Raw genomic sequence first — 24,957 nt, 5'->3', positions numbered from 1 at the left:
TCAAGGCAGAGGTGAAAAAATTGCTCATGATGAACAAGAAGTAGTAATTATTGGGGGCACTCATTCACTACATCACCATGAGAAGTTGCCAATCGCAGTTTCAAAAGCCATGCGTGGACATTCATTGCAGAACTGATCCTGAGGTTTTCCATCACTAATACCTTCATATGAATCTTTTTGTGATGCCACTTTCTCTTCTTGTTGCTCTTGGTTATGTTCTTCATTCTGAACATTCTGCAGAGATATTTCAAGGTGTTTCTTAGCATCTAACTCTTGCATCTGCTTCTGAGGAGGATTCTTCACCGTTATAGAATCAAGCTTTTCCTGCAAAGTCACAAGCTCTCTTGCCAGAGACTTTCTGATTTCCCTCAAACTTGGATGCAAACCCTGTATAGTATCCAACTTCAGCAATAGTCTCATTATGGTCTCTCCAATGGCAAGTTTCTCCTTGTCATCAGTTTGAAGATTAGAAGAACCTCCAAAAGCCTCAATACGATCCTTAACATAAGTCACCTCTTTACTGACTTCATCTATCTGCCTTAGTTTCTTTAAGGGCTCTGATTTTCTTACTAGATAACCACGGTAAACAGTTTGTATCACAACAGCAGCATCTGCATCCAAAAAAACTCGTCTTTCTTTTTTACCATCTTCATGAACTGTTGTGTTTGTGGCCATGTTTTCATTAGTCTTGTTTTGAGATACCTGAGGTGAACACAGCTCAGTCTTGTCTGTTATGTTGTCCGAAGGAGTGTTGCTTGTTTCACAATCTATTGCTTTGGAACGTTCCCTTAAAGCAGGTGGACTTAAAGACCTTGATTTCCCATTGCCATTTTTCTTCCTTGGTAATGGATCAACTCTTAGACAAACAGGAGGTAACTTAGAACCCTTAGTTGGAGAAATGGACCGTCGTTTGCTGACAGAGTGCGAGTCTTCTTTTGCTACAGTTTCTTCAGGGACATTCACTTTTCTCAATTCACTATCCATGGTGTTGTTTCAACTGGTTTTGCAGGCTGTTGCTGCTGCTTGGTGGTAAAATCATGTTTGCTTATTCCAGACAATGCAACTTCAGGGGCATCATATCCAGATCCAACATTATGGTTCAGTATCTGCTCTGTATTTGGAATATAGCTTGCCAATCCACAGTCTGAAAGATGAGGATTAAGCTCTGCATCAAGTAATATATTGGCTGATTTAATATTCTTATGCACAACTGATGGAGAACAAACTTCATGCAGGTACTCTAAAGTGCGTGCAGTTCCCAAAGCTATCTTGACACGGGAATTCCATATCAACGGTTTACTGAATTCATCAGACACGTGAAGGAAGTCATGCAGTTCAGCAGCAGGTTAATTCCATTTGGTTCAATACTTCATGGCTTGACTTGTGTTCACGGTAGATTGGTCATTGACACACACATTCATGAATTATGCATTGATGCTTCTGGTTGGTTTTGTTTATGTAGGTTCAATGACTGGACTGGTTCAACATATCTGCTTCTGCCTTCATTTACAAGTAATGTTTTGTTTTTTTCACCGAATCCCAACATTAGGTCTCCTTTTCTGCAGTGCAGCTGACATGTTGCGGAGTCTATTTTTAACTTCTGTGAAGGTTGGCCTGGCCTCAGGTTCAGGGCTCTAACATTTTTTTATCAACTTTTTCCACTCAGAATCACAACGTTTTGGAATAGATGGCCTCAGCGTATTATTGACAATACCTCCTATGATAGCACCACAGTGCATGTTAGCATAAGGTTCTTCCCCAGTCAAGATTTCCCACATTGTGATACCAAATGAGAAAATATCGACCTTCTCAGATACTCTAATGCTGTTACCATCCAGTAGTCCCGGTGCCATCCATGGAAGAGTCCCTCTGACACCACCAGAAACAAGTGTGTTGCGTTTAATTCTCGATAGCCCAAAATCTCCAACCTTACATACAGGCCGCTCAGGATCACCCAAGTTGACAAGCAGATTATCACACTTCAAATCAAAATGAACAATACTTTTTAAATGCAAATATTCCATGCCAAAGGCTGCATCCATTGCAATCATGATCCTTTTACGACGGTCAAGCACTCTCTCCTTCTTCAAGAGAACATTTCTCAGTGATCCGTGCAACATGTATTCTGTTACAGTTGACAATGTTCCACCTGGGCCATCTGGAACTACCCCATAAAATGCCACCACATTTGGATGGTGAAGAGTTGATAGAACCTTTGCTTCTCTCCAAAAATCTTTAGTCAACCGCTCTTGCTCTGACATTCTACCAGCGAAACAACTACTTTTTATTCTCTTAATTACAACATCTGTTCCTCCCCATTTGCCATAATAAACGGTTCCAAAGGTTCCGGATCCTAGCTCATGTAGTTCTTCAAGATCACCATTCTCAATAATCTGTAAACCATAAAGTTCCGACTCTATTTCAGCAGCTTCTGGATCACCAATAGGCTTATTGAAGTTTTCATTATCAGCTTTTGCAAGCTTACTTTCAGATTCTGGATTAACACAATCTACCCCTGCTTTTTTTCAGAATATGTATGTTTGCCCTCTTCATCTGTATTTGAGACAACTTGTAAGCATGACTGAATACTTGAAGAAATATAATCAAGTGATTCTTTGACAACTGCTGCTGATTCTGCCTTGTTGATGGAAAATTCATCAATGTATTCATATGATTGTTTCTTAGTGACTATGCTTTCTTCCTTTTGTTATTTTATGACCATGTATCTCACACATTCTGCTCTTATTGTGCAGGCCTTCACGAAGTATGCACAGAATGGACTCAAATTGGTTTCAAATGAATAATAAAAATGGATATGGGTTTATTGATGCTGCAGTGTGCTGTATTAAGACCTGGTTTAGGGAAGACTAAGGCCAAGATTTGATGAGCCAACATGTCAAACTAGGCATGTTATGCATGAGGTAGAAACAAGGCCATTTACTTGGAAATGAAACAACCAAAAGATAACACAACCAAACGTGGAAATTGGATGAAGAATCAGAGAAAAAGGCTAGATTAGGTTTTGGATGATCAAAAAAAATGGGGAGGTTGACTTTTGTCAAAGTTGACTAAAAAGTCAACTGTTGGCCAAAGTCAACAATTAGTCAAAATTTATATTTTTTTGTTTTTCTTGTAAACAGACAATGGATTGATGATTAGGGTGAAGTTTAGGGTTTAAAGAATTTGGGTTGACTTTGGTCAAAGTTGACCAAAAAGTCAACTGTTGACCAAAGTCAATTTTTGTATTTTTCTTGTATGGAATCATATGTACTGGTTTAAACATGGATGAAATAGATTGAAATGGATTAACAAATGGTTTGAAGTTGGTTTCCAAATTGTTTTGCCTTATGACTTGAATGTTTGACTTTGAAAAGAACATGACTGATAATGCACATGAACAAGGCCATGAACTGAGACCATAAGGTCAGGGTTTTGACATAGTATCCATGAACCAATAACATGACTAGCAAGTGGCTCGAAACACAAGAAGCTTGATTGTTTAGATGACCAAGACCATATGTGCATTAACAATCACATGAACAAACACCATGACTTTGGATCAAGACCAATCCTCATATAAAACCAAAGTAAGGTTAGGCCAAGCATGCTAAACAAAAACATAAAAAAAAATTCAGGACCAAAATCGGGGTATGACAGTTGCCCCTATTTAAGCGTCTTCAACTAGAGAATATGAAGCAGGACGTTCTTCATATGATCATAGTGGGAGATGGTTAAATACTAAGAAGACCCGGATTTTGATCCTGAATCCCTATGAAATAATTAACAATGCCTGTCAGAATTGGCAAAGAAGCAATCTCAAAAGAAGAATCCGTCTGGTACGGTGAAAATCGGCCTGAGTACCGAAATAGAAAATTGACCTGGATACCAAAATAAATGGTAACACAGGAATACCCATGGCCTGAACGCCGCACATTAGTCTGAACACTAAGCATCGGAATATGAGAGTATCAATGTTGGTCTGATCACCGGAAATCTGGTCTGAACACCGCTTCGATCTGGATACCGGAAACTGGCCTGAATGCCACTTCGGCCTGGATACTGGAAACTGGCCTGAATGCCACTTCGGTCTGGATATCGGGAACTAGCCTGAATGCCACAAGCTGCATCGACCTGAATGTCGGAAACTTCTTCGATTTGAATATCAGAAAAAAACTGGCCTGAATGCCACTTCGGTCTGGATACCGGAAACTTGGCCTGAATGCCACTTCGGTCTGAATACCGGAAAATTGGCCTGAATGCCACTTCGGTCTGGATACCGGAAAATTGGCCTGAATGCCACTTCGGTCTGAATACCGGAAAGACTGGCCTGAATGCCACAAGTTGCATCGACCTGAATGTCGGAAACTTCTTCGATCTGAAAATCGGAAACTGGCCTGAATGCCACTTCGGTCTGGATACCGGAAAATTGGCCTGAATGCCACTTCGGTCTGGATACCGGAAAATTGGCATGAATGCCACTTCGGTCTGAATACCGGAAAGACTGGCCTGAATGCCACTTCGGTCTGGATACCGGAAAACTTCATGCCTGTCAGCATCGGCAGAAATAGGGAAAATGATAATTGAGGCGGCACGTGGGCCAACGATCCCTGTTGGGGATAATAAGTCATGAACAACCTTCAGTCCGAGCACTGGAAACAATCTTCTGGCTTATCACTTGGGATACCGAGAATGTTTTATGCTTACATGCGTATGTTTGAATTTTGCGATGGCGTAATGCTCCATGAAAATGGAAATGCTACGCGATTTGGGAGGATGCAATGCAATATGATTCTACGTGCAGGGATGCGAAATGCTGGGGAGAATGCCAAGCTGAAGCAAGGAATCCTGTTGGGGAAATGATCACAATCTTCTGGACCCTGGCACTACTGTTGGAGATGCACAGCATAATGAACTATGTGGGGAAATGACCGGCCACACGGTGTTCTGGCAATGACGAGATACCGGGACTCTGACTGGGGAGAGAACGACGCTGAAAAACTGTTGTTGGGGAAAGCGATAGTGGTTCTGGCAACCATAATCTTCGAGAGATGACTCAGCAGGGGGGAGCAAACACCGATACGGTACCAAAGTTATGCTTCCAGGAAAGAGATCATCGATCTGGGATTGAAATCCTCGATCTGGCGTCGAACTCTGAGGAGCGGCTGCTTCTGCTGGGAAGATACAGTCTGGTACTGTCAACTCCGCTGGGGGTATACAGTCTGACACTGTTAACTCCGCTGGGGATATACAGTCTGACACTGTTAACTCCGCTGGGGAGTGTATAGTCTGAAACAACCGCTTGGGGAGTACAGTAGTGAGAACCTGCTGGGAATCTTAAGGAAATGCCCCGAGTGTACCTATTCTGAATAGACGACTCAAAGTACTTAAGATTCACAGCAATTTTAAATGTTTATTGAGCATGTACCTGTAAAGCTCTTATGTTTCATGATGCAATGTTTATCAAAAATTCGGACGTCATTTTTGCAAACAAAACAGTAAAATGAAAATGAACACAGAGATGTACTGAATAACATGATTTTATTGATCGAATGGCCTCTGAATAGGCATTTACATCAGGAAGCAATCCCTGGAAAGAGGTAATTGCACAAAAGATAAAATGTAAATTAATCTAATGGCAATGTGAAATGGATTTCTATTGGGTTTCAATTCTGCTATGACTTGCCCGTCTTCAAGATCCTCCAGATGATCAGCCTTCTGAAAAAGGTGATTGGACTGTTTCTTCCTTTTGAAAGTTTCCAGTCATTGACATGAGATGGGATTCAGAACTAACTCAGAACGCAGTCATTCGCTTAATCCCTAACTTTTGCCTGGATCGCCCTTTTCGGGTTTTCAATCCACCGGGATACCCATTTTTGCCTAAGTTGCCTTTTCAGGTTTTCAACTTACCGGGTGTACGATCTTTTCATTTTTAATCCTTAACTTTTGCCCGAACCTTTTCATTTTCTTGGTTCGTCAGGAGGCCCATTTTTGCCTGGACTGTTATCTCATGCAAAGTATTTTTTAACTGCGCCTGAGTTTACCGGGGAAGTGAAGTCTTCACCATCCATCATTGCAAGCATTAAGGCCCCACCATCGAAAACCTTGGTGACGATATACGGTCCCTCATAGTTAGGAGTCCACTTGCCCCTATGATCCGTTTGAGGAGGAATGATCCTTTTCAACACCAAATCTCCGACTTGGAAACAACGAGGACGCACTTTTTGATCAAAGGCTCTCTTCATCCGACGCTGATACAACTGCCCATGACAAATGGCTGCCATTCGCTTCTCTTCAATAAGACTCAACTCGTTGAACCTTGTTCGAATCCATTCAGCTTCATCTAACTTGACATCCAACAAGACTCTTAGAGAAGGAATCTCCACTTCAACAGGTAGGACTGCTTCCATACCATACACAAGGGAGTAAGGGGTCGCCCCGGTCGATGTACGTACTGAAGTGCGGTACCCATGCAAGGCGAAGGGTAACATCTCATGCCAATCTCTATACGTAACGACCATCTTCTGCACAATCTTCTTTATGTTTTTATTTGCTGCCTCAACAGCACCGTTCATCTTAGGACGATAGGGGGAAGAATTGTGATGCTGAATGTTGAAGTTCTGGCACAACTCCCTCATCATTTTGTTATTGAGATTGGAACCATTATCAGTAATGATTCTTTCGGGGACCCCATAACGACAAATGATTTCTTTCTTGATGAAACGGGCAACCACATGTCTGGTGACATTCGCGAACGATGCTGCTTCGACCCACTTGGTGAAATAGTCGATGGCAACAAGGATGAAGCGATGCCCATTGGAAGCAGTCGGCTCAATCTTTCCAATCATGTCAATGCCCCACATAGCAAATGGCCACGGTGAAGACATCACATTCAGAGGATTCGGCGGCACATGCACCTTATCAGCATAAATCTGGCATTTATGGCACTTCCGAGCATACTTGAAACAATCTGATTCCATGGTCATCCAATAATAACCCGCTCTCAACAATTTCTTAGCCATTGCATGTCCGCCGGCGTGAGTACCGAAGGAGCCCTCATGAACTTCCTGCATTAACATGTCCGCCTCGTGTTTGTCCATGCATCTGAGCAAAACCATGTCGAAGTTCCTCTTATACAGTACATCGTCTTTGTTCAAGAAGAAACTGCCTGCCAATCTTCTCAAAGTCTTTCGGTCATTGTTGGATGCCCCTGTAGGGTACTCTTGATTCTTCAGAAAGCATTTGATGTCGTGGTACCAGGGCTTGTCATTGACTACCAGTTCAGCAGCAAACACATACGCGGCCCTGTCGAGGCGCATAACATCAATCCTAGGAGCATGGTTCCACCGAACCACCTTGATCATGGAGGATAGAGTAGCAAGAGCATCTGCCATCTGGTTCTCATCACGAGGTATATGATACAGCTTTACTGTTGTGAAGAAAGTCAACAGTCTTCTCGTGTAATCTCTGTAGGGGACCGGAGTAGGCTGAAGAGTGTTCCAATCACCATTTACTTGATTGATCACTAGAGCTGAATCTCCAAAGATGTCCAGAGTCTTGATTCTCAAATCAATGGCTTGCTCAATACCCAAGATACAGGCCTCGTACTCAGCTTCATTATTGGTGCACTCGAAAGTCAGACGAGCGGTGAAAGGCATGTGGGCACCTTTCGGAGTTGTAATGACAACACCAATTCCACTTCCTTTGGCGTTGACGGCCCCATCAAACGTTAAAATCCACTTTTCATATGGATCAGGTCCCTCCCCAACAACTGGCTCTTCACAGTCTTTCATCTTGAGGAACATGATGTCTTCATCTGGGAAATCAAACTTCATCGGCTCGTAATCTTCAATCGGTTGTTGAGCAAGATAGTCTGACAGAATACTCCCCTTGATGGCTTTCTGGGATGTATACTGGATATCATACTCTGTCAGTACCATTTGCCAGCGAGCAACCCTTCCGGTGAGAGCTGGCTTCTCGAATATGTATTTGACTGGATCCATCTTGGAGATCAGTAAGGTTGTGTGAGTCAGCATATATTGTCTCAATCGCTTAGCAGCCCATGCAAGTGCACAACATGTCTTCTCAAGCATTGAGTATCTCGACTCGCAATCTGTGAATTTTTTACTCAGGTAGTAGATGGCATGCTCTTTCCTACCTGTCTCGTCGTGTTGACCGAGAACACAACCCATGGAATTATCAAGTACTGTCAAATACATAATCAACGGTCTCCCTGGGACTAGAGGCATAAGGATAGGAGGATTCTGCAAATACTCTTTTATCTTTTCAAAAGCCCTTTGACAATCGTCATTCCACCTGATAGCCTGATCTTTCCTCAGCAATTTGAAAATTGGCTCACACGTGGCTGTTAGATGAGAGATGAACCTTGCAATGTAGTTCAACCTCCCTAAGAAACCACGGACTTGCTTCTCTGTTCTTGGCTCAGGCATTTCCTGTATTGCTTTCACTTTGTCAGGATCCACCTCAATCCCTTTTCCGCTAACAATAAAACCCAGTAGCTTCCCAGATCTCACCCCGAAAGTGCACTTGTTCGGATTAAGCCTCAGCTTGAATTTCCTTAAACGCTCAAACAGCTTTTGCAGATTCACCAAATGTTCTTCTTCTGTCTGAGATTTGGCAATCATATCGTCCACATAAACCTCGATTTCGTGATGAATCATATCATGGAATAGAGTCACCATAGCTCGTTGATATGTTGCCCCAGCGTTTTTCAGACCAAACGGCATCACCTTGTAGCAAAAGGTGCCCCATGGGGTTATGAAAGTTGTCTTCTCCATGTCTTCTGGTGCCATCTTGATTTGGTTATAACCAGAAAAGCCATCCATGAAGGAGAATACCGAGAACTGAGCTGTGTTATCCACCAAAACGTCGATGTGAGGTAATGGGAAATCATCTTTAGGGCTAGCTCTATTCAGATCCCGGTAGTCGACACACATCCGTACCTTTCCATCCTTCTTAGGTACTGGAACGATGTTTGCGACCCATGGCGGATAATTGGTAACCGCTAGGAACCCTGCATCCAACTGTTTCTGCACTTCTTCCTTTATCTTTACAGCCATCTCTGGTCTTGTTCTTCTGAGCTTCTGCTTGACCGGAGGACAACCTTCTTTGAGAGGCAAGCGGTGTACCACGATGTCTGTGTCAAGCCCTGGCATATCCTGATAAGACCAAGCGAAGACGTCAACATACTCTTGCAACAGTTCAATCAACCCCTTCTTCACATCATCTTCCAAAGCAACCCCTATCTTGATTTCTTTCTTGACGTCCTCGGTGCCAAGATTAATCACTTCAGTAGACTCTTGATGCGGTTGAATGACCCCTTCCTCCTGTTTTAACAGCCTGGCAAGTTCTTCAGGGAGTTCACAGTCTTCATCACCACCTTCTTCAGCTTGGAAGATTGGGTTTTCGAAGTCGAAGCGAGCCATAGCAGAATCGTTATCAATAGAATCCGGTGATGTGCATCTGCATGAGTGATGGTATGTGCTTATGAGTGTGAACAGTGAGTGAAAACTAAACAAAACATTGCCAAATATTTTTATTTTTTGAAATTTTGAAAACTGCAAAAATGGAAAGACAGTGAACAAAACATTTGAATGCAAAAGACGTCCTTCATTTATGATAAACAATGCAGGTATTCACATAGATGAGCCCTACAATGAGTCATTACGCCCTGGGCGGAACGCAAGACTTGGACATGCATGAATAAACAAAGAAAAATTACTCCTCTAGAAGAGTGACTTGGACAATTTCCTCGGAAGACCAATTGTTGATGACTTCACCCGGGATCCTCGGACGCACCCAGTTGTCGATGTCGCAATCACTATCTCCATTTTCATCATTGATCGCAGAGATCTGGCCATATTGGATGACGCCAGCACTGGAGAAAGTAATCGGCCCCTGACGAGTCTGAAGTGCTGAAGTTGTAGAAGTCAGTGCTGGTTGATACCCAATCCCGAACTTGTCGTCTTTCATTGGTAACTCCAACAGACGTCCCCAACCGGGAGCAACACCTGAATCCACCAAGGCTTGCACCTGCTTGAAAGATGAGATAGGGGCTCCTGCTTTAACCCCTTCCACCGGAGCTGCGTCCTTGATCTGAACTGACTCAAAGGCCTGACAGAGAGTCTCTTGAATTTCACCTTCCACCTCTACATACTTGAATGTAGACAGGTTACTGACCAGGATGTCCTCCTCACCACAGACAATGATAATTCTTCCATTGACTGGGAACTTGATCTTCTGGTGCAGTGTTGAGGAGACTGCCCCAGCATTGTGGATCCAAGGACGACCCAGAAGGCAACTGTAGGAGGGACTGATATCCATCACATAGAATACGGTGTTGAAGGTTTGTGATCCAATCTGAATTGACAATTCTACCTCTCTAAACACCGACCTCTTAGAACCATCGAAGGCTCTCACCATGAGATCGGAAGGTTTCAAGATCAAACCTTATACTTCTAACCTTGACAGGGCTCTCTTGGGTAGCACATTGAGAGAGGAACCTGTATCCACCAGAACGTGAGATAACACGGTGTCTTTGCATTCCATTGAGATATGCAAAGCCTTGTTATGATTGCGTCCAGCTGGTGTTAAGTCAGAATCAGTAAAGCCCAGCCCGTTGCTTGCATGAACATTTGCAATGATCCCTTCTAGCTGGTTTACTGAGATCTCCTGAGGCATATATGCAGCATTAAGGACCTTCAGAAGTGCCTCCCTGTGTGCCTCTGAACACAATAGGAGTGAGAGAATGGATATCTTAGACGGCGTCTGAATCAACTGATCGACTACTTTGTAGTCGCTTTTCTTTATGATTCTTAAGAGCTCGTCCACATCATTCGAGAAAGTAGGCTCTGAGCCAGTCTGGGGTGCAGAAGTACCCTCATTTACAACCTGTTTCCCTTTGGCCTTAACCGTGGCATCAACGCTCTCAGTTTGGGTAACAGGTGGCGAGAATAGTCTGCCACTCCTGGTAAATCGCCCGATTCCACCAACATTGTCCACTGCGGGACCTTCAACTTCGAGTTCAGACTTTTGACCCTCTTCTACCTTCAAAGGTCGTTCCACCCCATGATCGTGTGTGTATACACTCCCCCCATAATGCCAAGGAATGGCCCTATCGCTTGTGAAAGGTAAAGGACCAGGGGTTGTGATTGTCATAGCGGCCGGTCGCACTGGTGGCACTGGTTGCGCTTCTGGCACACTGATCTGATTAGTCGGGTAAAAGATGGTGATAGTAGCGACATCATAGTCATACTCGGGAATTTCATTCATTGAAACAAAAACATCCGGAACACCGGAATCAAGTTCAGTTACATTAAGATCAGACACATTGTTTGGTATATCAGCAACAACATTTGAAAAATTAAATACATCAATGGGAAATACACAATCAGCAGGAACAACATCTGTGAATTCTTCAACAGCATCTTCAAATACCTCTTCAACTACCTCTTCAGCAAACTCTTCGACAGACAGGTCTTCAACTTGGAGGGTACCATTGTCAAGCAAGACCTGGATACCCTGCTGCAGCTTCAAGCAATCCTTACCCTGTGTAGCGCAGTCCAAACAACCTTTCCCACAACCGGGGAAAACATCAGCCTTCAGCAAGCATTCCTTAATTTCCAACAACGGAGTCTTCAGCTTCAACACATCCTTAACAGACTTGGCTTCTCCCTCCAGCATATTAACGTTTGCACCACCATGCTGTGGCATGGGATTGTTGACGACATTAGGAACCGGTGCAAGGCTGATAGCCTTTGAATCAATGAGGTCCTGAACTACGTGCTTAAAAGCTTTGCAGTTCTCAATATCGTGGCCAGGTGCCCCAGAGTGGAAGCTACACCTAGCGTTGGCATCGTAACCCACCGGAAGTCTACCAACAGGAGGAGCCAGAGTGCGTAGCTGCACAAGTTGTAGCTGTTGAAGACTAGCAAGCAGTTGAGCGCACGACATCGGAAGAGTGTCGAAACGTCGGTCCATCATCCTCTGCCTCTGTTGATAGGTGGGTCTGTTACCTGGTTGTTGTTGTTGTTGTTGATACTGAGTTTGCTGACGCTGTGGTTGTTGCTGATACTGAGTTTGCTGACGTTGTGGTTGTTGTTGTTGTAGTGGTGCTGCAGCTGGAATGGTCACAGCCGCAACATACGGTTGTTGATGATAGTTTTGAAAATTATTCCTCCTGTTTTGATATGAAGACACGACATTCACACCCCCTTCCCTCTGCTTATGTCCTCCCATAAATGGCTTCTTTACTCCTGATGAAGATCCACCTCCATTGTGGCTCTTGTAGGTCTTCAGGTAATTTTCTACTCTCTCTCCGGTAGAGACCACATCAGCAAAGTTGGAGGCATTGCACCCCACCAGACGCTCCAGGTAAGGTCCAGGCAACGTATTCATGAACATGTTGGCCATCTCCTTTTCCAACATGGGAGGTTGAACACGGGAAGCTGTCTCCCTCCAGCGTTGAGCGTATTCTCTGAAGCACTCATTGCTTTTGAGAGACAGGTTCTGGAGTTGAGTTCTATCTGGGGCCATGTCTGCATTATACTGGTATTGCTTCACAAAAGCCTCCGCCAAATCCCTCCAGCAACGGATATGGGCTCTATCCAACCTCATGTACCATTCCAGGGATGCCCCAGCTAGGCTGTCCTGGAAGAAGTACATGAGTAGCTTCTCGTCGTCAGAATATGCAACCATCTTTCGGAAGTAAGCTTGCACATGGGTCTTCGGGCAAGAACTACCATTGTACTTGTCGAAGATTGGGACTTTGAACTTCGGTGGGACCCTCACGCCTGGGGCCAATCCCAAGTCAGAAACATCTACCCCCAGGGGGTTTTGTCCTTCCACCGCCTTCAGCCTCTCCTCTAATCTCCTGAACATGGGATCCATGCCATGGCCCATGCCAAAGTCTTCCGGCAGTAAGAACTGATCATCTTGATCATCGTGGATGGGTTGTTGATCAAGGTTGTTATGTGGGATCGGGACAGGCCCCGGTCCATTAACCTCTGCATTTGGAGGATCAGTCACGACCTCTGGTTGAGTAGTTGCGGGATTCCTTTGTATCATTTGTCTATTCTCTTGCTGTCCCTGAGCTACTCCCTGAACCACATCCATGAATTGGTTCATGCGGACCCTTATCTCGGCAAGTTCTGCTTGTAGACCTTCCATTGCTCTCTGCTGGTTTCTGCGGGTACCGTACCGGTGAATTCCTGAGTCAGCTATCCTGCTAGTGGAACACCAAATAATATGAGAACACCGCGGCGGCACCTGTTATGCAAGAATATGCAAATGAATATGTTAATGCAATGACATGTTTATCACTTCCAAAAAAGGTATTCTATCCCCTTTGATTCCGGTCTCACGAGAAGGTCGAGCCATAGATAAACTTCGGAGGTCAAGATGCAATAGAGAGAAGGTCTTCATACAAATAAATTCAAAGAGAATGGCCTTAGCCAATAGTACATCAAAAGAGGATTTCCACAACAAGCCTGTGGATCATCACTACACAGCAACAGAGCAATAAGTAAAGGAGGAACAAAAAATCAGGACTCAGCCTCCTGTGTACAAACCATAAGGACTGCTCCTCACTTCAGCCAGTAATGCTATCGTGTCAGGATGATCTGGAAATTCTTTCAAATGCCGGATAAGCAGATTCCTCTGGTGAATAACTCCATCCAACTCGTTGATGTGCTCTTTGTAGTAATTCCCATCATCTTCTCCGAATACCTCTTCAAGTCTGGATTTCTTCAAACCTGCCAACACCTTAAGTTCTTCAATCTGTCCTCGAGCCTCATTGAGTTGATCGGTGACGTAACCATTGGTAGAACGGGCGCACAAAAGCTCATTGTTCTTCTCCTTCAGCAAAGTCTTCAATTTCTCCATCTGTCCAGTCAGTTCGGTCACCATCTCCTCCTCCTTTTCCTTCCGAGAAGTTGAAAATGCATCCCATCGCTCTTGCCACCCAGCTAATTTACCATGAGCATCCATTAATTGTTGCTTGACTCGCTTCAACTCATAACTGGATGATCCCAAGGCCTTGTCTGTCTTCCTGAAGAAGTCCACCTCCACAGCTAATTTCCTTTCTGCTTCTTCTTGCAATCTGACGGCTTCCCCCTTCTGATATTCTGCCTCATGGAATTGATGCATATAGTCTTGCAACTTCACACTTAACTTCGAGTTTTCAATTTGAAGCTCCTCCATGGCTTTCTTTAATTTGTCATACTCCTCTCGGCTCACCATTGTTGACTGCGCAGGAGTAGGTGGATACAAAGGTTCTTCTATAGGAAACGGCAGACCCAACTCTTCGACTCTTCCTTGAAGCCACTCTCCATACTGAGGGTAAGTTCTACAATCTCCTTTTCCAAGCACAGTTCTTCCTCTCTTGATCACCTTGAGCCAGGCCTCATCCGCCTTACGGGATACAGTCAAATCAGGCGAAGAATGGAAAAACAGTGATTCTTCCATGTCTTTTTCCAAAGGCGGAGTTCTTAAAGCATATCCAAACTGTCTAACCGCTAAAGAAGGATTATAGTTGATTCCTCCTCTTCTTCCTACCAACGGTACATTTGGGAAGTTCCCACAACTGTGAATAATATCCGCCCGAAGCAGGCTCCGGTCAGACCACCAAGAAATATCTTCAGCTCTCAACCCCATCAATCTCTTCGACCAACTCAACGAGTCCTCTACATCAACGAACGCTCCTGATTTGGGTAGGTGAGAACTGAACCACTTATAAAACAAAGGCGCGCAACAATTCACCAATCCTCCTTTTCTATTCTCATTCCTGTGATGCACCGAATGAAAGAAATCTCCCAACAAGGTCGGCACTGGATTACCCAACACAAAAAGGCGTATTGCGTCTACGTCCACAAATTTTGCAACATTAGGGAACAGGACAATCCCATACACACAAAGAGCCAACACAGCATTGAAACCCCTCTGGTCACCATCTTCAAGCTTCTTCTTTGCTTCTCCCAGTAAGAAACTTAAATGAAAACCAATGACTCCTCCCTTCTGACACATATTAGCCTTCAAGACTGATTTCCCCAAATATGTGGCCGAAGCAACCATGTTGAGATCGGGCAGAAACTCAGAACTGTAGAACAACAGCTGTGACTTGATAGGAACTCTGAGAAAACTGGCAATCTCCTCCAAAGTAGGGACCAAAATATAATCCGGGAATGTGAAACACCTCAATGGAGGGTCATAGAACTGCAACAGTGTAAAGAGAGCATCGTGTTGATCTTTGGAGAGAACCGTGACGAAGCTTAGAATCAAACCGTAATCCTTCCGGAATCCTTCTAGAGAATCGTGATCCATTAACTTCATCAGTTGTTGAATAGGCTCCAAACAAACCACTGGAAACTTGTAGGCGACATGTCTCTTTCTGCCAATGTCCATCGTAGAAAAACCAGAGAACCCCGACCGGAATCAAGAAGAAGATGTAAACCACCTAGAAATGGATAAACATGTGTTAAATGATATGAATGCAGAATGATGTAATGCAATGCAGTGACATGGAAATCGGGACTGCTGTATCCACTTGAACATCTGTCGGGTTGCACTGTCTGAAGAGAAACCCACTGAGGAATATAATATAAGATCAAAACTCTGCTCCAGAAAACCGGGTTGGTTGGAGGTTAAGGTTTCCTGAATTTAGCCTGCCCCTCACTGGTAGGTTCTAAGAACAGAAGTTTGTCAGCTTTAGCCCTTCAGTCGAGAATAATACGTTTACCACTGAAGGTTTGGCATTATTACGGGATAAAAGACCTCTGCTGACTCCCCTCAACAGGATATCCTAAAGCAAGTTCCCAGTCTCGGGGTCCTCGGATTGAGCAGCGAGAATGCGCCCACCAGAGCTAACATAAACGCGTCTCGGAGGAGAGGCCTCGACTGAGTTCTCGGGAAATGGTCACCAGAGTCGACGATTTCTAAAAGAATATCTGTCGTTATGGAACACCCATAGGACAAAATATATCCAACAGAAACCTCGTCTGGAATGTGGGTCTCATGAACGACTTAACGTAGCAACATACCACGCAAGCCTCATGACTATCCACTCTAACACCTATGTGTACACTCAAGCCTGGGTAGTGGGCTTATCTCTCATAGAACAGTCCCAACCCAACAAACAAACAACCCACAGAATCCACAGATACAACAAACATATGTACATGAATGCAATAAGGTAAAGTAGGTAAATGCTGAAAATAAATAACTGTACAAAAGAATAAACACCCAACAAACAAGAAACCTACAAAAGCTAGGAGGGACTCGCTTAGGGAAACCGGGTCCCCAGCAGAGTCGCCAGCTGTCGCAGCCTGAAAAAATACAGGAGGTGCGAAAAAACAACCGGCGAAGAAGAAAGTGACAGGAGAGTCGCCACCGTGCGTTATTTATCCCAAAGGAGGGAAAGGAAACGCTCGAAGTAAACCTGAAGAAAGGAAAGGAAAGAACAAGGTCTCGCAACCAAATCTTGGGTTCGGGAGTCGATTATGCGAAGGGAAGGTGTTAGCACCCCTACGCATCCGTAGTACTCTACGGGATCCACTCTTGTTGTTTCTTGTCTAAAGGGTGTGTGTTTATCTAATGTACTATTTACTAAAAGAGAAAGGGTCAAAAGAGAATGACTCGTACGGATGTCGCATCCACTGCATACATATCTCATCTGAATATGAGAATCAGAGTCTTCGTAGCTCGGCTACCTATGGGTGAAAGAGATGTGTGCTTGCTAAGACATCGCGTCTTATGCCTACATATCTCATCGGGAATGAGAATCAGAGCATAATGTAGTTCGGCCTAACCACGGGAACAAAGGTCTCGATTGCAACTAGGGTAAGAGAAAGGGAAAGTCTCGATCGCAACGAGGGCGAGAGAAAGGATCGCAACGAGGGCGAAAGAAAACAAGGATTAGTTGTTAGTCGTTAGTCAAACTCGGCAAGACATCGTATCTTGTGCCTACGTATCTCATCTGAACATGAGAATCAGAGTTGTCGTAGTTCGGCTATACGCACGCCGAAACAAAACAAAACACAAAAGGCAAACATGGAACCCGAATGCCAATCGCTGGACTTACATCAGCTTCCGAACCAAACAAAACCACACTGGTACCAGATGCCACTTGATGGACTTATACCGGACTCCAAGCACACAACAATAGGATACGGAATGCCAATCGCTGGGCTTACATCCATATCCTAACACACACAAGAAGAAACAAGCAACAAGTTACTAAGGAGTCGGGAACTCGAGCCTAACAACTGTCAAGCAAACACACACAAAAAAAGGAAAAGGGTGCCCGGAGAGATCTCGCACGATCTCCTGCCTACGTACCTCATCTGGTATGAGAATCAGGGCGACGTAGTTCCCCTTTATAGGGATTGCCATCTGAATATGGACTTACAAGGAGGACACCAGTTGTGTCAAAGGAGAGTGGGCGATGTGTTCACGTCCTAGCAGTAGGTGTCGCAGCTCGCTGAATCGAGTCTTAGGCAGTTACCTCTTTGCAGTAGGACGGACTACATGCCACAAGATCGGAGACGCTCGGAAAGGTCTAGAAGTGGGGAAGCTCTGCCCTAGAGTTGTCATGCAATATGTACTTAAGTGTTAGGATTTACAAATGGGAACATCTACCTATGTTAGCATGCAGAGAAAATGGGGATTCTAACTATGTTATCATACAAAAGGATATGGGAATCCTACCTATGTTATCATACAAAAGGATATGGGAATCCTACCTATGTTATCATGCAAAAGGATATGGGAATCCTACCTATGTTATCATGCAAAGGGTTCTATCTAATGGGTGCTACCTAATCGGAACAAGAATCGACGAATGGAGCAAGGAGAAGTGTTAGGGATAAGGGTAGATGGCGATGCATGAAGCAATCGACTTACAAGGTTGATGGCAATGCATAAAGCAATCGACTTACAAGGTTGATGGCGATGCATAAAGCAATCGACTTACAAAAGGATGGATGAATACGTGCAGGTTCTGTTAGGTTTTGAGAAAAGTGATTACTCGACGTTGGATCGAGGTTTTGATCTTGTTTTGAAATGGTTATCGGGTATTCATTTTATTTCTTGTATTAACAGATGAATAAAGAATGAAAGAATATTATACATTTCATGGGAGAGGGATACATTTGTTATGAATGGGGGTTGTCATGGCAATCAAACAACATAAATATATGCCTCATACATCATACAAGTAGGCAACAGTCAATCATACAATAAGATATTTAAACAAGTATGTGATCAAATCAAATAATCAAAGAAATGAAATGAATGAGCATTAAACAACGTATGAGTGTAAGTGTAAGGGAACCGGCTCATTGTAAGAAAGCCCAAGAGTAAGCTATGTGAGGTTGATGGCGATGCTTAAAAAGCAATCGACTTACAAGGGTGTAAAAAAATGGGCTCGATATTAAATCGAGAAAGTATGATTTTTATAATTTTAAAAAATGGTTTTGAACTAAATTAAAATACAACAACTATGCATTATTAACAAATGAAATTATAATAAACATAAAAAAAAACGAAAATGTTAATAAAATACTACAATAATAAAAAAAATGCTAAAAGAAGATAAAATAAAATAATAAGCAAAAAGTACCACACATGAGTATTGAACCCTCTCCACTTAATATTATGAAACTACCCTCTCTCCACTAGGCCACTCAACATCAACTGCTATTGAGATACTACGCTAAGTATATGAACCGGGCTAAAGATTTAAAATAAAAGCAAAACAAACATTCTTATGGTTTTTGTATTATCTCTGTAAAAAACAAATTAAGTTAAATAAATAAAAAAAATTAATAATAAAAAAAAAAAACAGAAAAAGAAATGGGAACGGGGAAGAGAACACAGAGGAGTTCGTCTTCCTCCCTCTCTCTCGCATCTTACGAGCTCAAAACTTCCCCAACAATGGCAACCTCACGCACCCCAGACTTCACATTTCACTCAATCTCACTCTTGCTCTCAACGAAACCCCTTTCAAACACTCCTAGCTCTCACAAAAACAATCAAACAACAAGCATGAAGAGAAAGAAAAAGAGTAGGAAAGAAAGGTTCTTACAGAGCGTCGCTGCGGTGGTGGTGATGGATGCGAAGAAAACTGGCCTCCAGGTACAATTTTGGGGTTTTAGGTTTTTCTCTCTTTCAGATTTTCGCCTCCACCTCTTTCTGTTGCTTGCCTCTTTTTGGATTAGGGTTTTTTAGTCTCTATTTTCGCCTCCAAGTCCTTTTTCTTCACTGATTCATTCTCCCTTTTATATTTCTGCAGCTAGGGTTTCAAATTGGTGCCCTTGTGTTCAAAAGAGCATCCTGCGAAACACTTTTTTGATGCTCAGAACTTGGTTTGACTTCTTTGGTGCTAGGTTCGAAAGTGGTAATCTGAACCTTCGCTTTCTTCTTTGAATTTCATCTCTATTCCAAATTGGGAATTTTTCTGATTTTTGCATTTTACTGTTGGCTAATTAACTTGTGTTTTTTACTGCAGTGAATTTCTATTGTCAGAAAACTCAGTTGGTTTGTGAATGAGAACTCAAAAGGTTGATGGTTCTTTGGCTTTGGAGGTTTGGCTTGGCTTCAATTTGCTTCTGCAACAGGGTTTCAAAACAGGTTCAACAACATGATTTCCACTGATGATGGATTGCATTTGCCAATTTATTTCATGTTTCTTTGGACTGAACAACTTGACTGCTTTCATTAGGAACCTCATTGTAGCTGTTATGCCTTGGCTTGATGATGAACATGGATGCTGCAGGATGCGAGACTGATGTGGTTTTGCAGTCAGGTGGAATTGGGTTGGTAACATGTTGCAGGTTGGAATTGTGGAGGAAGATGTTTGATTCCTGGAGCTGCCACAGTTTCTTCAATATTCTGAGAAGTTTCAGAAAGTGGCGTGGAATTGGGACTCTTTTCACTATCTGGGCCACTAACATAGCTTGTTGTATCAACTCCAAAATTGACTCCCAAAGTTCCAAAGCAAAACTTGTTCTTCTCAGAATCTGGTACTATGATATGATTTGGAAGTATCACATGTTGATGCTGTGGAATATGCAAATTCTCCAGCTTTCTCTGAAGTTTTGAAGTAGTTTCTTCAGTGTCAAGGGCACTAGACACAAACCGTAACCGTCTAGGTACTTCAGCTGATGGTGGAGGAGCAACTCAAGTTTGGCTCAGCTCAGGCAGATTTGTGGTGATTGACCTTTCAGCAGGGCCCTGTACTTATGGTAAGATTGAAGCTGAAGAGGGAAGTGTCAGTTCTAGAACCCTGCCAAGATTACGGAATGCTGTTCGTCTAAGTACCACTGCTTCTTATCGATCTAGCAACGATATTTTTCTTGGACCGCTTGCTTCTTTGGTATCAACCACGGTGGAACATGTTATAGCACCTGGTATTAGACTTGAAACTGTTGATCTTACTTCAAGATTGCTTGTACCAATAATTGTCTTGCAAAATCACAATCGATACAGTATTGTGCAAAAGGGCCACAATTACAGTATAAACATCGACGAAATCAAGGCAGAGGTGAAAAAATTGCTTCATGATGAACAAGAAGTAGTAATTATTGGGGGCACTCATTCACTACATCACCATGAGAAGCTGCCAATCGCAGTTTCAAAAGCCATGCGTGGACATTCATTGCAAAACTGATCCTGAGGTTTTCCATCACTGATACCTTCATATGAATCTTTTTGTGATGCCACTTTCTCTTCTTGTTGCTCTTGGTTATGTTCTTCATTCTGAACATTCTGCAGAGATATTTCAAGGTGTTTCTTAGCATCTAACTCTTGCATCTGCTTCTGAGGAGGATTCTTCACCGTTATAGAATCAAGCTTTTCCTGCAAAGTCACAAGCTCTCTTGCCAGAGACTTTCTGATTTCCCTCAAACTTGGATGCAAACCCTGTATAGTATCCAACTTCAGCAATAGTCTCATTATGGTCTCTCCAATGGCAAGTTTCTCCTTGTCATCAGTTTGAAGATTAGAAGAACCTCCAAAAGCCTCAATACGATCCTTAACATAAGTCACCTCTTTACTGACTTCATCTATCTGCCTTAGTTTCTTTAAGGGCTCTGATTTTCTTACTAGATAACCACGGTAAACAGTTTGTATCACAACAACAGCATCTGCATCCGACAAAACTCGTCTTTCTTTTTTACCATCTTCATGAACTGCTGTGTTTGTGGCCATGTTTTCATTAGTCTTGTTTTGAGATACCTGAGGTGAACACAGCTCAGTCTTGTCTGTTATGCTGTCCGAAGGAGTGTTGCTTGTTTCACAATCTATTGCTTTGGAACGTTCCCTTAAAGCAGGTGGACTTAAAGACCTTGATTTCCCATTGCCATTTTTCTTCCTTGGTAATGGATCAACTCTTAGACAAACAGGAGGTAACTTAGAACCCTTAGTTGGAGAAATGGACCGTCGTTTGCTGACAGAGTGCGAGTCTTCTTTTGCTACAGTTTCTTCAGGGACATTCACTTTTCTCAATTCACTATCCATGGTGTTGTTTCAACTGGTTTTGCAGGCTGTTGCTGCTGCTTGGTGGTAAAATCATGTTTGCTTATTCCAGACAATGCAACTTCAGGGGCATCATATCCAGATCCAACATTATGGTTCAGTATCTGCTCTGCATTTGGAATATAGCTTGCCAATCCACAGTCTGAAAGATGAGGATTAAGCTCTGCATCAAGTAATATATTGGCTGATTTAATATTCTTATGCACAACTGATGGAGAACAAACTTCATGCAGGTACTCTAAAGCGCGTGCAGTTCCCAAAGCTATCTTGACACGGGAATTCCATATCAATGGTTTACTGAATTCATCAGACACGTGAAGGAAGTCATGCAGTTCAGCAGCAGGTTAATTCCATTTGGTTCAATACTTCATGGCTTGACTTGTGTTCACGGTAGATTGGTCATTGACACACACATTCATGAATTATGCATTGATGCTTCTGGTTGGTTTTGTTTATGTAGGTTCAATGACTGGACTGGTTCAACATATCTGCTTCTGCCTTCATTTATAAGTAATGTTTAGTTTTTTTCACCGAATCCCAACATTAGGTCTCCTTTTCTGCAGTGCAGCTGACATGTTGCGGAGTCTATTTTTAACTTCTGTGAAGGTTGGCCTGGCCTCAGGTTCAGGGCTCCAACATTTTTTTATCAACTTTTTCCACTCAGAATCACAACGTTTTGGAATAGATGGCCTCAGCGTATTATTGGCAATACCTCCTAAGATAGCACCACAGTGCATGTTAGCATAAGGTTCTTCCCCAGTTAAGATTTCCCACATTGTGATACCAAATGAGAAAATATCGACCTTCTCAGATACTCTAATGCTGTTACCATCCAGTAGTCCCGGTGCCATCCATGGAAGAGTCCCTCTGACACCACCAGAAACAAGTGTGTTGCGTTTAATTCTCGATAGCCCAAAATCTCCAACCTTACATACAGGCCGCTCAGGATCACCCAAGTTGACAAGCAGATTATCACACTTCAAATCAAAATGAACAATACTTTTTAAATGCAAATATTCCATGCCAAAGGCTGCATCCATTGCAATCATGATCCTTTTACGACGGTCAAGCACTCTCTCCTTCTTCAAGAGAACATTTCTCAGTGATCCGTGCAACATGTATTCTGTTACAGTTGACAATGTTCCACCTGGGCCATCTGGAACTACCCCATAAAATGCCACCACATTTGGATGGTGAAGAGTTGATAGAACCTTTGCTTCTCTCCAAAAATCTTTAGTCAACCGCTCTTGCTCTGACATTCTACCAGCGAAACAACTACTTTTTATTCTCTTAATTGCAACATCTGTTCCTCTCCATTTGCCATAATAAACGGTTCCAAAGGTTCCGGATCCTAGCTCATGTAGTTCTTCAAGATCACCATTCTCAATAATCTATAAACCATAAAGTTCCGACTCTGTTTCAGCAGCTTCTGGATCACCAATAGGCTTATTGAAGTTTTCATTATCAGCTTTTGCAAGCTTACTTTCAGATTCTGGATTAACACAATCTACCCCTGCTTTTTTTCAGAATATGTATGTTTGCCCTCTTCATCTGTATTTGAGACAACTTGTAAGCATGACTGAATACTTGAAGAAATATAATCAAGTGATTCTTTGACAACTGCTGCTGATTCTGCCTTGTTGATGGAAAATTCATCAATGTATTCATATGATTGTTTCTTAGTGACTATGCTTTCTTCCTTTTGTTATTTTATGACCATGTATCTCACACATTCTGCTCTTATTGTGCAGGCCTTCACGAAGTATGCACAGAATGGACTCAAATTGGTTTCAAATGAATAATAAAAATGGATATGGGTTTATTGATGCTGCAGTGTGCTGTATTAAGACCTGGTTCAGGGAAGACTAAGGCCAAGATTTGATGAGCCAACATGTCAAACTAGGCATGCTATGCATGAGGTAGAAACAAGGCCATTTACTTGGAAATGAAGCAACCAAAAGATAACACAACCAAACGTGGAAATTGGATGAAGAATCAGAGAAAAAGGCTAGATTAGGTTTTGGATGATAAAAAAAAATGGGGAGGTTGACTTTGGTCAAAGTTGACTAAAAAGTCAACTGTTGGCCAAAGTCAACAATTAGTCAAAATTTATATTTTTTTTGTTTTTCTTGTAAACAGACAATGGATTGATGATTAGGGTGAAGTTTAGGGTTTAAAGAATTTGGGTTGACTTTGGTCAAAGTTGACCAAAAAGTCAACTGTTGACCAAAGTCAATTTTTGTATTTTTCTTGTATGGAATCATATGTACTGGTTTAAACATGGATGAAATAGATTGAAATGGATTAACAAATGGTTTGAAGTTGGTTTCCAAATTGTTTTGCCTTATGACTTGAATGTTTGACTTTGAAAAGAACATGACTGATAATGCACATGAACAAGGCCATGAACTGAGACCATAAGGTCAGGGTTTTGACATAGTATCCATGAACCAATAACATGACTAGCAAGTGGCTCGAAACACAAGAAGCTTGATTGTTTAGATGACCAAGACCATATGTGCATTAACAATCACATGAACAAACACCATGACTTTGGATCGAGACCAATCCTCATATAAAACCAAAGTAAGGTTAGGCCAAGCATGCTAAACAAAAACATAAAAAAAAAATTCAGGACCAAAATCGGGGTATGACACAGGCGTGTCAAGATTTCAACACTTGGGTCACTCAACCTTCCGAATAAGATTTCAAGCTTTCAATCTCATAAGCATGCACTGGAAGGGACCTGTATGTCTTAAAATGCAAAATTCTTCATCACAAACAATTGGATGTTTTTGCAATCAAAGCGGTAATGAAAACAAAAACAAAATTATTTGACTGAATATGCATTTTATTGATTGAGAAAGGTGTGGCTCAAATTGAGCAATACAAAGGAAGCAATTCCTGAAAAGAGGTAATTGCGCACAAAAGGAAAAATCTATCCTAATGGTAATGTGAAACCGCGATCTCATCGAGTTTCAACTCAGTTACACCCCATATGTCCTCAGACTCTCCGTGCTTTCTGCCTTCTGAACAAGACACTTCTGATTGACCCTCACCGGGTATTATCCATGTGCCTTAACCATAGCGCAAACGATCATGCCAGACGCAGTTGTTCGTTTCAATCCCTCTTTTGCCTGGACCGCCCTTTCGGGTTTTCAGTCCATCGGGATACCCTTTTTTGCCCAAGTCGCCTTTTTAGGTTTTCGACTCGCCGGGTGTACAAATTTTCTTTTTATCCCTAATTTTTGCCCGAACCTTTTCTTTTTTTTTTTTGGTTCGCCGAGATGCCCTTTTTTGCCTGGACTCTTTTGTTCTTTTCGTCCAGCGGGTCAATTTTTACGAAGTATCTTTTAACTGCGTCCGCATTCACAAGGGATGAAAAATCCTCGTCATGCGTGGTCGTCAACA

The 24,957-nt window shown here is 42.6% G+C and overlaps 2 protein-coding genes and 1 long non-coding RNA gene across 4 annotated transcripts; 1 reads left to right on the top strand and 2 right to left on the bottom strand.

Moving 5' to 3' along the window:
• Window positions 1–1,107: 1,107 nt before the first annotated feature.
• Window positions 1,108–23,732, top strand: LOC127079360 (uncharacterized). Of its 2 annotated transcripts, none has more exons than XR_007787922.1 (4): window positions 1,108–1,345; window positions 1,463–1,512; window positions 23,074–23,206; window positions 23,298–23,732. It is a non-coding gene; the product is annotated as an uncharacterized LOC127079360 (long non-coding RNA). The 2 variants fall into 2 exon arrangements; XR_007787923.1 differs by lacking the exons at window positions 1,108–1,345; window positions 1,463–1,512 and adding exons at window positions 21,652–21,889; window positions 22,007–22,056.
• Window positions 1,510–2,668, bottom strand: LOC127079359 (serine/threonine-protein kinase STY8). The gene has a single exon (XM_051019753.1). The coding sequence runs from the start codon at window positions 2,259–2,261 to the stop codon at window positions 1,635–1,637; it is 627 nt and encodes a 208-aa protein (XP_050875710.1). The 5' UTR covers window positions 2,262–2,668; the 3' UTR covers window positions 1,510–1,634.
• LOC127079358 (serine/threonine-protein kinase STY8) lies at window positions 22,051–23,106 on the bottom strand. Its single transcript, XM_051019752.1, has one exon. The coding sequence runs from the start codon at window positions 22,803–22,805 to the stop codon at window positions 22,074–22,076; it is 732 nt and encodes a 243-aa protein (XP_050875709.1). The 5' UTR covers window positions 22,806–23,106; the 3' UTR covers window positions 22,051–22,073.
• Window positions 23,733–24,957: the final 1,225 nt, after the last annotated feature.

This window comes from Lathyrus oleraceus, chromosome 5 (genome assembly GCF_024323335.1).
Source record: "Lathyrus oleraceus cultivar Zhongwan6 chromosome 5, CAAS_Psat_ZW6_1.0, whole genome shotgun sequence".
In the NCBI taxonomy this organism is placed as follows: domain Eukaryota; kingdom Viridiplantae; phylum Streptophyta; class Magnoliopsida; order Fabales; family Fabaceae; genus Lathyrus; species Lathyrus oleraceus.
The sequence above is the reverse complement of the archived record's forward strand: the minus strand, read 5'-3'. Positions and strand labels throughout refer to the sequence as shown.

Bases quoted from the DNA above. Each gene is read 5' to 3' on its own strand.
- LOC127079359 (XM_051019753.1), bottom strand. From the start codon at position 2,261: ATGTCAGAGCAAGAGCGGTTGACTAAAGATTTTTGGAGAGAAGCAAAG.
- LOC127079358 (XM_051019752.1), bottom strand. From the start codon at position 22,805: ATGTCAGAGCAAGAGCGGTTGACTAAAGATTTTTGGAGAGAAGCAAAG.